We start from the raw sequence: 12,699 nt of genomic DNA on the forward strand, positions 1-12,699 counted from the left end.
ACAAAACAATAAATGCTAAAACGCGAAGATGTAACAAAGCAAGGTTTCTGTAAAATACTCTGAAGAAAACTCCGTCCTCGGGGAAGTCTCTTATTAGAATTTATTCACTCAAGTGGGTGGGGTGGGGGTGAGCGCTTATTTGAGTTTGATTGGGAGGAGGAGGGGGTGGGTGCTTATTCGAGGCTGGGCGCCTATTAACTTTTTCTGCCTTTAGGATGGGCGCTTATTTGAGGTGGGCGCTAATTCGAGGTTGGGCGTTTATTCGAATAAATACGGTAACTTCCCCCCCCCCCCCCCCCGGGGACGAAACATGTGCCAAAGGTCAAGTTGTCGGCTAATCACCAAAAAAAACTGGGAACCATTTCGGAGAACCTTCTTGGAATTACGAATGCATTGGCCAAGAGAGAAGCTTTTAGAGTGCCGTTTATGGCAAACGGCAAACGTCAGATTCAAGTTGATTCAAAATAGAAAACGTGCAGCTAAAAACAGTTCAAAAAAACTGGCTAGCGTGAAGCTACTAACTTTGGGGTAGGGCTTATGAACAGTAAAGGGCAAGTTAAGGGGGAAAATTGGTCACGTAATACAAATTCACGTTTGCCGTCTGCCGTAAACGTGACTCAAAGTCTCTCTAATCGATCATAATGCACGCCTTTTTTTAGAAAGAACTTTGAATCTGCTGTTCTAATTAACTTCTTTTCATAAATCCATTCAGGCTTGTTAATAATTTTTTCAATCAGCTGTTTATAGTGATAAGGGTTATGAACACAGTTTAAAAAGGAATAATGATAAAATAACGAGCTCGAGCAGAGTACATTATTAAATTAAATGTATAAGCGGTGTCGGCAGATTATAATGGTGGATGAGAGGTTTGATGGTAAATCAAATGAAACGGGTCCAAGCCTGTAAGACTATTTTTTAATTTTTGTGTAATTCAAAGTGAAAATGAGTCGAAATTTTGGCTCTTCAATGTTCGATCAGTATAATGAACAAGCTTATAGTCAGTGGAACAAAATCAAAAAATTACATCCGCGGTTGATAACATTTATTCTTGTTAACGTTTTTGCCAGGACTACACTGAATAACGATTTATAATTGTACTAACTATCGTTGAAATGAAACATACTTAGATGGTATTTCTCGCTTACTTAATGCCTTGCGCTTTAGTATCTTACCACCCTCGTACTTCTATTTTCTGTATAGGTAGCCGCCTGTGCTCAGGCGCCCTCTCCCATCATCAAAAAATACTGGTTGTTTTTCAGTCCGAAGATTTTCTGATAGATCTCACCCAAGACTTAACGACAATATGCACAAAAGGACAATCTGCACAGTTTATCTTCAATCATTTAGTTTATTTCTTTATCTTCACGGCGGCACATAATCCAGTATTTAACTAGGGAGACTCTTCCGGGCACACAGTAATTTTCAAGGAATTATAATAACTCCTTTTGTAAAGGTTAATTTAACTCCTTACAGTGGAGATATTTTTTGGGGAGTTATTTTAACTCCAAAAGAGAGTTAAAAGAACTCTTTTTCAGGAGTAAGAATCACCCCAGATTTGGTGTTAATATTGAGGAGTTAAAATAATCTCAAAAAAGGAGATACTCCTGTACCTAAAATTTTACTCCACTTTCAGAGTTAAAGTACGTAGCTTCAAAAAGAACAAAACTAACCTATGTAAGGAGTAGAAATAACCCCATTTTTCTGAGTTATTTTAACTCCAGACTGGGAGTTAAAAGAACTCTTTTTCAGGAGGAAAAAATGATCCCAAATTTCGATTTAAATAAGAAGTTAAAGTAACCCCCAAAAAAGGGGTTATCCTGTACCTAAAATTTTTACTCCATTTTTGGAGTCATAATAACTCCCTAAAAAATTATTATAACAGCAATTTTCCCTAGTTTAAAAATGGAGACCTCCTGGTGAACGATTAAAAAAAAATACAAATTATTTAATGTTTTTTCATAGGTCTCAACTATTATTATCACCATCGTAGCGTGTCAAGTTCAAAGAGGATCTAGCTCGGTTTATCCGTTATGGTCTTTAAAAAACTATTAGTGGTTGATTTTCGCCGTTACAGATGTAGCTGAAAAGCATGGTTAATCTTAATATTGCCATAATTTATTTAAAATTATGACGGATTATTAAAATTAATTAACCTTTAAATAGCAGTATTTAGCTAAAAATTAAGGCCGAAGTGGTAACCCTATTAAGAGGAATGTAGGAAATTGACCTTAATTAAGGTGTCGTCGAAATGAAATGAAACTCGTCATCCCTCGAAGCTTTGAGTTTCGAGTTACGGCTCATGAGAACTTATTAACTTAATGTAAAATAGCAACTTATATATTTACGACATCAGCTGGGGGTCTTCGTAAGAAGCAACCTGTAAAACAAACGATAAAAAAAAGCCTTTACTTTGTGTTCAAATAGTACATTCCGACGTCCTCGAGGACCGAAGCAGCCCTAATCTGGACAGATCATTGCAGAAAGGCTGTTCACATAAAGAACGCGCACTTAATCGTATAGAGCCAGATTCTGAAGCAAGAAGAAGAAGAGAAACAACAACAAGAACAAGAACAGGAACTCACTTTCCATAGTTGCATTAAATCCATCCTGAATGAAATAACTAGGCAAAGGACATGTGCTATGGACATCTGTAAAGCAATTTACAGGCAAATGGTTTGTCATGAGTATATATAAGCTGCTGAGGGAAAACGTTTTAACTAATTAAAATCTCTTCTAAAACCAGCTGCAAAAAAAAACTAAGCCTTTGAAATAAACTGATCAATTGGCAACCTGTTTGACATTGTTTGAATTTCCTTCTTTCTTTCTTTTGTTTTTTTTTTTTCGGTTATGTATGGATGATGTGACATGGCATTCTTGGGATCACTCTAAGAGTTCATCCAGAAAACAACATAAATCGAGTTTCGATTAGCATTCACTTATCCTTACCAGAATACATGATTTCCTGATCTCTAGTAAGTGCAAAACTAGGACCTTCAAAGTATCCAAACTCATTCTGTACGCCCTCTGGAAAATACATGTCCCAGTTCTCCAAATACCAAGGCTGAAAATACATTAAATTAATAACATATAAGTTAGGCTGTATACGTGCACTTCATGTAAAGTCTTCGACGAGGTTTGTTGTGGCTGTCTCCAAGAGTTAAGGTGTTTTGATACAGTTTGCTTGAGTGGATTCGTTTAAACTGACAGCCTATATGTGTACACCATGGAGACTTCTATATAAAAGTGACGGGAATGCTCGTCGGAAAATTAGATATTAATCCCCTAAGAGAGACCAATGTGTGTGTGGTTCAAGCGTAAAGTGACCCCAAAAGGAGACCATCACAGTAAAACAGACATCACGGCTTTTTTTGTAAAATTCTTTACGCAAAGTTCTAATCGATAGCTTAATGGGAAAATATAGTGACTTTCTGTCCCAAACACCCTAAGTGAGGCCACAAAATCTGCAATTTACACTCCCCCCCCCCCCCCCCCCTCGCCCCTTTAAGGCTAGACGAAGAGCATCCCCGTCACTATTATTATATGGGAGTCCCCCCTGGGATGTGACGAACAGTTGTCAAAGCCTTCGATCCTTCAAAAACTGGGTGAAACTCGACTAACCATTAATTTATGCTTTCATTTGAAAGCCGTTGCACTCTATAGTTCCACAGTCCCAGCACAACCATTATACCCACAATAAAGCTTCTAGATTACAGCACGCAAGAGATAATACACGCTAAAAACTTAACATTTTCTTGCTGGGATATTCGTGGTTAATCATGTCATAAAGTAATTTTAAAACACGTGATGGCTCAGGCGTTTCAAACTTTACCTCAGACGTGTTTTGATTAATATCCCATTCACTCATGCCAGGGTAACGCCAGTGAGGATACTCTGGAACAAGCTGTTCTCCTTTTAAATTTAGTCCAGAAACGGCTGTCTCTATAGAGATGCTTGACTCCGATGAAGACCTTCTTCTCCCAGCTAACCCACGAGGCTGGCCGCGCTTTGAAGAAGAATTTCCTTCTGGAAAGTGAAAATGTGCGTGCAAACAATGGTTAAACAAAAATGTCGGTACAAAACCACATCTTGAGAATAACTTAATTTAATAATTATGACATCAATACGACTTCAAAATTTGTTGGCACGGGGAGATAAGGAAGCGAAGAACTTTGTTAATGTAGCGGTCAGTAGATCATTCAACGCGATAAATTCGACTAATATGTAGGGATTAACACCCAAAGATAAATCATAAGATAATGCTGAGACTATTTATTGTAGAAAATAAAATGATAATACAATATGTCTTTTTCTTTTTTTTTAATAATGACTATATTACGATACAATGTTTAATTGCGATGTAGCACTGTTTGTCTGGAACCGAATTTCTGTAGCAGGCACTCAAGTTTTTGGCGACGGGGCATATGTACGTTTTTTACTTTAATTTTTATTTTATTTTTTAATTTTTCATTAATTTGCTTTATACACATTACGTTTTGGCATAAGAACTACCTTTCTTCAATGATTCATTTTTAGTTTCGCTGGGGGCTTAAACAACAAGCTGGCCAGTGAAGAAAATGCAACCTTTCCTTGACATTTGAATTTGAATATTGGTTGAAGTAAAGAAAACGATAGAGTAATTTACTATCATCAATAAATGTACTAAATTTCGAAACACTTGATAAATCAAGGATGGTTACGTTAAAGACAAGATCCGTCATGTTTATTAGTGTCCTATATCGATCTAACTATTATTGTAAAACAGAGTACCGTGGGGACAATAAAAACATTGCATGTTAACTGAATCTCAGTTCTAACACGAAGGGGAAAGAAAATGAAGCCGACTCGTTTTTTCTTTCTTTTTTTTCAAGGACGCACAAATCCGCAATTTAAGTCAAAACTAAACTCAGTCATTTGGGATTATTCCAGCTGGGTAAACTCTAAGAAAATTGCTGTGAAATCTTAAATTAGTTGGCTACAGTTTCCACTGTAACCATTTATACACGGTGCTCATGTTGTTTGAACAACATTATTTAATAACTAACAATTTTTAAAAAAAAAAGTGACTCTCGGATACTCAGTGATAACCTTAAATTAACCTTTCAAAATCTCCGTCCTATCTCTAGTCCGCAAGGTTTCGAAAAAGAAAATAGAAATCAGTTCTGGTAAACAATAATTCTGCAGCTCTGAACGAGCATTTCAAAGGATGCAAACGAGGTTCAAATCAGGTAAACACTGAAAATAGCTTTAGCGCAGTAAAGCAGACCGACAGAGGCAAGGAAATAAAAATGACAGTCAATTCAAAGAATGAAGCTTTGCGGATCAACTGAAGGTACGATTATCAATGTCAAAATAAAAATTATTATTCCCATTTCCTGTGGACCTTTTAATCTAGCTGATATAACCTCACCTCGCGAGTTCAGGTCCTTCGCTCAGATCACGGAAAGATCTCTACTCGATCGTAGAGTTCAAGGCTAACATTAGAAACTATGAGCGGACACCTTAGAACTTTTTATGGTTGCAAAGGCCGTCGAACATTGGTTTTCTGAGGAGATCAATAATAGGAGAATACCTTGATACAGAATTAAAACCCTCTTCTGAGGTGAAAAATGAACGATGCTCTTTAAAGTTACAGCACTCGATTTGCTTCAGCTTTGTCATTAATGCACCTTTCTTTCAGGATAAAAAAAATGATCGATGTATCTAATTTTTCTGGCGAGACTTCAGTAGCTTGGCAGTATATACAATACGGCCACCGGATCTTAATCATGCAAAACTGTCGTTCTCATCAATTCACTCTCTTATAACACCAGTATTGCTTTGTCTCTAGACGACCACGAATTATGCCAAATATTCAATTGATGTTATTTTTTTTCATCCTTAGGGACGAAAAAGAACAGTCATGTCTTCATATGCACAGTGTGTTGTTCAACAAATTAGTGGTGCGCGATATTGTACAGAAACGTGAACAGAGAACCAAAAGCCACATCTCTCACTGATAAGTTTATTTTACCCTACTTGTGCAGAAATTCGACGAAAGAATCTACCCAAAAACGTTCCTCCTTAAAGACAATGAACCACCTTGGATAATGAACAGTGTACTGGAATTTAGCAAAACAAAACATCTACAATGATAAAGTGAAATTTAAAACAAAAAAGTCTAGGGTAAACACGTGTTGCTAGATAAAAGAATAAATGACGACAGGAGCCTATTCAAGGAGTTACTGAATTTCATGAGGTGCTTTTCACGACTTATAGAACTTCCGGCGAACATTCCTGGATATAGGTATCTCTGTTTTTACAATCCACTCGTTATAGACGTCCACTAAGCGCAATCTCAGCATTTCTCAAGTCATACATCCCAGCCTATAAATTCAGTTACGTGATTCCCATCTTTAAAAGTTATTATCAGCAAATTCCACTGTTTAGGTTGTCCTTAGATACGCGGCATTAAAGTTAATTATCGCTAAAAGGATTGGAGCTGGGCGATGACTTGTTGTTGTGCGGAACAAGGAGGTGAAAATCGGATAATGGCTAATTAAATACACTTTGTTGAGGCTTTTAAAAAGGCACATATGGCAAATAACCTTTGCTATCGTTACCTAACGTTTTGAATCAACAGTTTTGCACGCGGTTTTTGAAAAACTTCGAAACACTCATTTTTTTTCTGACCCTTAAAATAAATATTAGGCAGATACATTAAAAACAGGAAAGAAAGAAAAGCAGACCAAAAATAATTGCCGAAAACTGGTAATTGGCTAAAGAAACAGGCCCTGGTAATTATAGATCCCCATGCTCGAGCTATTGTATTCTTCACTGAATTTAGTGATTATAACATCCGGCCTTCCATCCCCCCACGTGCCGAATCTATCCACCCCTTGTCTAGCTATCATCACTGCTCGTGTTTTTATTTTCAAAGATAAATTTCGGTTCTTTTGCGGCTCTTTTACGAACAGTTTAAAACATGCTTATTGAAGTAAATAAAACACTATTTTAAATCTACACTCCGGAATTCAAGAATTGGGACACACGCGTATCGAGGTAGCGAAAAGAAAGGCTTTGTTCTCTAACGCTGCGGTTTGCAAGGTTGGCGACCTTAAACACACTATTTCAACGCAGATAACTCTTAGTGGTAAACATGTACAAACATATGGGTTTTTCTATGCAGTTTTTTGTTAGTGAAAAAAAGCAATGACGAAGCTCATGCAGTTTTTCAAGACCTAACTTCCTTACCCCTTTTTTCGCCCCCTTTTTTAATTCTTTATTTAATTCTTTTATAACACAATTACATGACACTTAATATAGTCGCCTGAAAAGAAAATCGACGCCATGGATTCGAATGAGGAACTAAGATCAATAATGAGAGGAAGTTTTAAACAAAAAAGGAACACTTTTTGTTCCTCTTGTGTTTAACTATTTACTTGAGTGTTTGACAATCATAATTTCCGCATCAAGAAAGGCCACTTTTTTTCTTCTATTTTAATCCCAACTTCTAATACCGCTTCGACCTCCTAACCGCCGCATTTGACCGAAAATGGCAAACATATCATCACGTCTTATTTTCTGTGTTTATCACAGACCATTTTTCGCTCTTGGCTTAAACCATAGATGCCTTTTTTCCCGGTTTTATTCGCTTTGTTTACCAAGCTCCTTCAAAAGATTTCTAGAGCATTGCTTGATCACTTGTCTGAATAGTAATGGCAAGCTATAAAAAGTTGAGGTACCAGTTACGTTTGGACTTGATAAGGTACACTGCGATGGTTGTATATAATAACAAATTAGTCTACCTATCAATTAACCTGCAAGTGAGTTTCACAAAGGTCTACGTAACTAGCTGGTCTTTTCACTGATAAAAGATCTTTTCTTTTTAAGAGCACATGGTGGCAAGTTACAGCCGGTTTTGTATACGAAAGAAAGGTTTGCACAAGCTCAGGCGAAATAAAATCAAACAGACCTGCAATCAGAACAAATACGTTACACGGAAAATAAAACAGAGAAAAAAAAACTCGGAGCAAGATATTTTGCACGCAAATTTGGCATAAATTTCTGTCTTTACCTTTCAGTTTCGGCTCAAACTTGAAAACCCTGTACGGTCTAGTTCCTTCTAGATTTCCCAAATGCCTTATTTCAACGATCTCTTGCATCTTTCGAAGAGCACAGCGAAATCTCGTCTTCCAGGTGGATGGGTCTGGTTGGTCTCCGGGGCGATACTTCCCTGTGTGGCTTGCCCATCGTTTGAACAATTCTGCATGGGTTTCAAGTTCGAATTCGGGCTTATCAACCCGCACCCAAGGAACCTTGAAGATCCCTATATCTTTATCGATCCACTCTAAGCCATCGATATCTCCACTTTCGATCTGCTGCTCCAGCCAAGGCGTAAACCGCTGCCGCTGTTTCGGCACTCTACGAACGAAGGATCGATCGTTTTCTGAGGATGAAACTTGCGACTTGGATAGCATTTTCCTATAAATCTTGCAGTTTCGTGCGATTGTCGAGTTATTTCTGAAATACCACTCAGTTCAAACTTTACTCTTCTAATCGCCTTTCGCTTTCTTGCTTGGAACTTTCACCGCGGGATGAGCTGACGGATATAGCCACTTTTGAAACACAGGAGCCAGCATTGAGCTTCTAGATTTGGAACTTGTTTTAAGGACGAAGTTTTTTTGTTCGGTTGCCCTTTTAAAGTTAACGCCCATGTATGTCATAAACACCGCTATATAAGACCCTAACATGTGATTGGTCGCTGCAAATCGAGGTCGGTTATTCAGTGTGAGGAACTAATTTCATACCTACGAAAGAAACACAAAATAAACTTCCGTATAAGATAACTAATGAGGGACAGTGATAAGTCAGTCATGTATTCAGTGGCGAGATCACAGCATTCTCGCCACTGGTTTTATCATATTGATTTCTTCTCCATTAATTTGCCATTCCAGGCCATGTTCAGTTAATTCATGAATGGGTTAAAGCACACACCAGTGTTGTGTTTTCTAAATTTATCTGTCATCGTCATCCCCAAGAATTAATATGCTTATTGAAAGTCAAATCACGAAACATGTTGTGAGATTCAATTGTATCGATCAATCAATCGATCGATTTTAATAGGTCTGGCTTCACTTCCCACATCGATTTCATCGTACCAAGGTTAAAAGCGTAAGGCCATAAAAACTTTGCTTTAGCAATACGAAAGCATAATGCATAATTCATATGACAAAAAAACACTTTATTGAAGTCTTCTTCATTCTTTAATTATTCGGCTTGTAAATCTGTGGCCGATTGTTTGCACGTCGGCTTTATTAAATGTTGGTAAATGAGCCTTTTTCTTTATATTGAGCTCACCTTAAGTATCAATAGTCTCAGAATGAAGGCCTACGGAGAGCGATTCTATCAAAAGGACTATGTGACGAAGATATTGCTGTTAGTTTAAGATCAGTATGTGCTAAAGAATTCAATTGATGAAGACTCGTTTTTGCTTTTTTAAAAGATAGCAGATAGCGTCACATAACTTCTTTAAGCGAAGTAAAAACACAAAGCAATGGCAAACTCCATCCAGTGGGAGCGGAGGCGGGGGGGAGGGAGGGGTGGCTGACTAGTGCATGTGCGCCTTCAAGAGAATGTATACACACCTCGGAGAGAGAGATTTCATGTCATTCGGGCAAGGACTCCATTAGCTCTTGTAGGGTTGAAATGATTGCAGTTTTTTGAGCACGCATCTGATTTCCGAAGTTCATTATGCAGAATGTCTATTAATAACACCATAAAAGGAACAGGAACTGAACCAAACTAAGGAACGCATGATCCAGTTTTTACAACCCCCTGTGTCCTATAGAGACTATAGCTAAATTCACCCGCAGGCTGCTTCTAGAATCGTAGGCTGGCAGATAAGTGATTTTCCAAAGCGATTAAGGTGCAAAAATCATATTTTCACGTAATAGAAACAGGAATGAAATTGGCTTGTATACCAAAAAGATTTCTAATGACCATAACTACTCAGTTAGGCTACACGTTTACGTCACTACCGTTGCACTTAATTGCTCAGAAAGAGAAAATCGTAATGACGATATCGAATTGAGTTGAGAGAAGGTAAATTGGCCAGATCTCCTGAAGACGTTTTCAGTTTCATCCTTTTGTTGAACTTAAGATCCTTGAATTTCAAGAGCGTGCCAGTTTTCTACAGTTCACTGATTTCGTTCATTTTTCTGTGACAGCTGTATTGCAATAAATTGGTGCAGTCCTTTTCAAAATAGATGTAGATAATGTAACAGCTGCGATGCAGTCCAGGATATCTTTCAATTTCCTCCGCTTTTGTTCAAACAAGGAAGAAGAAAATGAAAGCTTAGTCTGAATAATCCTCCTAACCTAATCAATATCCCCAGTGGTGCAAGAATTCCGCGCCAAATTACACGCCTTTTGTATGAGCTTGCGAAGTCTTTCAACAAGGAAATTTGTGAGTCCTGAAAAGTGAGAAACAGTTCGGAAATTGAAATAGAATAGCGTCGTATAATTCATTGTCACCGGAGAAAATTGTATGGAGAGCTTGCAAAACAACAGTGGAAAGGGGAAAAAACAAGTAAGCTCGACTTGTACCTTCATGCAGCTAATAGCTTGTCTTTTATTAAGATTATTCTTCTTCCGCTAGTAATTGTAAATTGACCATCAACGACTCACTTTGGAAAGCTGGTTTACTAACTCATTACCACTGAATCGTAGTCAACAGTTACCCGCACCGTACAAAGGACTTATTGACGGAATCAAGCAAAACTAACTACGAGAGAAAGACTGGACAACTGACAATTTAACTGTGACAATAGACGGATCGAAACGCACCAATGACATTACGAGTCTTCATAGCTGATAACATCATGCCTTTACTGACAGACGACTAACAACATCGCGACTTAATTGACCAATTAATCAGGTCAATAACCAGAGTTTAACACCATCGACTGACGTGATACAACTCACTTTGACCCTGGAGATGACTACTGCACAGGTTGTCGAAACCTCAGTCACTGTCAACAACAATAGCTCTATATTCAGGACTATGTTATCCCGATTTCAGATTTTTTATTTATTGCACTATTTCAATAGTTTACTATAAAAAAAAATTGCGATCATACTCAACCTACTTCTAAACATATAGTTAAGAATACTTAATTATGTGATTCCTTTTTTTACCTCATGTCCTTACCCTCATTATAATTTTTACTAATTGTTTTTAAACGTCGACGTCGTTTTCATTCATGTCATTTCACGATTTTAACCCTTTGGAAATATCTAAAATAAAAGGCTAATAAAATTGTGAATGTCTCAGTGTGATTATAATAAACACAATATCACATGGAAAGTTCTTTGTATGGTATTTACGCTCTCGTTTTTGTAGCAGAAATCTCACTCTTTCGCTGCGTAAACTCGTTCGATTTCTGATACGTCTGATACATATAAAGCACGCCAAAAGTCGCCGGGGTAATGAGCCCCGCCCTGACCCCTTACAAAAGTACATGACAGGACAAACAGCTAAGCGCCACAATCGGACAAGTTAAAAGACCCAAGAGACATTAACTACTAGAACTGACTACTGAAAGCTAAGTGAACAGACAGACAAAGGACCTGGAGAACCCCCACGACAATGATGGCGCCCTATAAAATGAAATAAAATGACCAGGCAGCGACCCGCAGGGGCACAGCCCATAAAGTATTCTATATATATTGGCTTTCGCCTAAATTTATTTTTGCATTTTGGGGTTTTACCTGCCAGTAGCCGTACGGCACTTGATTTAAGGGGATACCTTGAAAACTCTACAATCAAACAAAAGACTGCCCGCCGTTGGAAGAGCAGTTGGGGAATTACAATTTTTGTGTGATGTGGGCGAAAACCTTGCTGACAGTTTAGCTTTTTAAAAGGAAAGGACCAGGAAAAAGGGAAATAATGGAGGAGACAAAGGTAGAAGAGGAATTGGGGAACAGGGTAAAACCATGTTATTTATTTATTATTTATTTATTTATTTTTCATCTATTCATTTATTTCTAAAGAAAATATGGATTGAAGCAATACAGCTGTGTACATTGTTAAGCCTTATATCTTAGTTCAAAATGCTTTTAAGCTGATCAATAAGATTGTTAAGTGTATACGGACTTTCATCAACAGAAGACAAAAGAGGACTGATTCTCTGTGGAGAAGGTCATTGTTGCAAGCCGATAGGATCTCTTTTTATGAACAGCATGCTCTTAGACAGAGACGAAAAAACAGGACGACCTATCCACCTGTTACACTAGCTACAACTTCGTCTGCATGTCAGCAACGTGGGAAAACCAACGTTTTCTGGTCAGAATACTTCTGATCATTATGTCAGCTTTTGTGACTACATCATGTATAACGTAATTTGTCTTAATAGGTAAGAATCGGAGTATGCTCTCTGTGAGAGGGTAAAACTCCTTTCAAGTGATCCAGCCGTCCGAACGGTTAAATGTTGTGACATCGACGTTTATTATAAAAGCATATCGTCCAAATGAAACTCGTCGTTATCTCTCAAACCTTTACCATTATAAAATGTCAAGGAATTATTTGGCCCCAGTATAGACATCTGATTGAGGGGATGCGTTAAGGCACGACCTGCAAAGGAAACAAGTAACCGTATAGACATCTGACGGAGGGGATGCGTTAAGGCACGACCTGCAAAGGAAACAAGTAACCGTATAGAC

The 12,699-nt window shown here is 37.8% G+C and overlaps 1 protein-coding gene across 1 annotated transcript; it reads right to left on the minus strand.

The window, feature by feature from the left end:
- Nucleotides 1-2,124: 2,124 nt before the first annotated feature.
- LOC140928349 (uncharacterized) lies at nucleotides 2,125-8,655 on the minus strand. The gene is made up of 5 exons (XM_073378087.1): nucleotides 8,054-8,655; nucleotides 3,830-4,023; nucleotides 2,947-3,061; nucleotides 2,583-2,648; nucleotides 2,125-2,377 (listed from the first exon to the last, which is right to left on the minus strand). Exons 1-5 carry the CDS (start codon nucleotides 8,454-8,456, stop codon nucleotides 2,334-2,336), a joined length of 822 nt encoding a protein of 273 aa, XP_073234188.1. The 5' UTR covers nucleotides 8,457-8,655; the 3' UTR covers nucleotides 2,125-2,333.
- Between the last annotated feature and the right edge of the window lie 4,044 nt (nucleotides 8,656-12,699).

This window comes from Porites lutea, chromosome 2 (assembly GCF_958299795.1).
Source record: "Porites lutea chromosome 2, jaPorLute2.1, whole genome shotgun sequence".
In the NCBI taxonomy this organism is placed as follows: Eukaryota; Metazoa; Cnidaria; class Anthozoa; order Scleractinia; family Poritidae; genus Porites; species Porites lutea.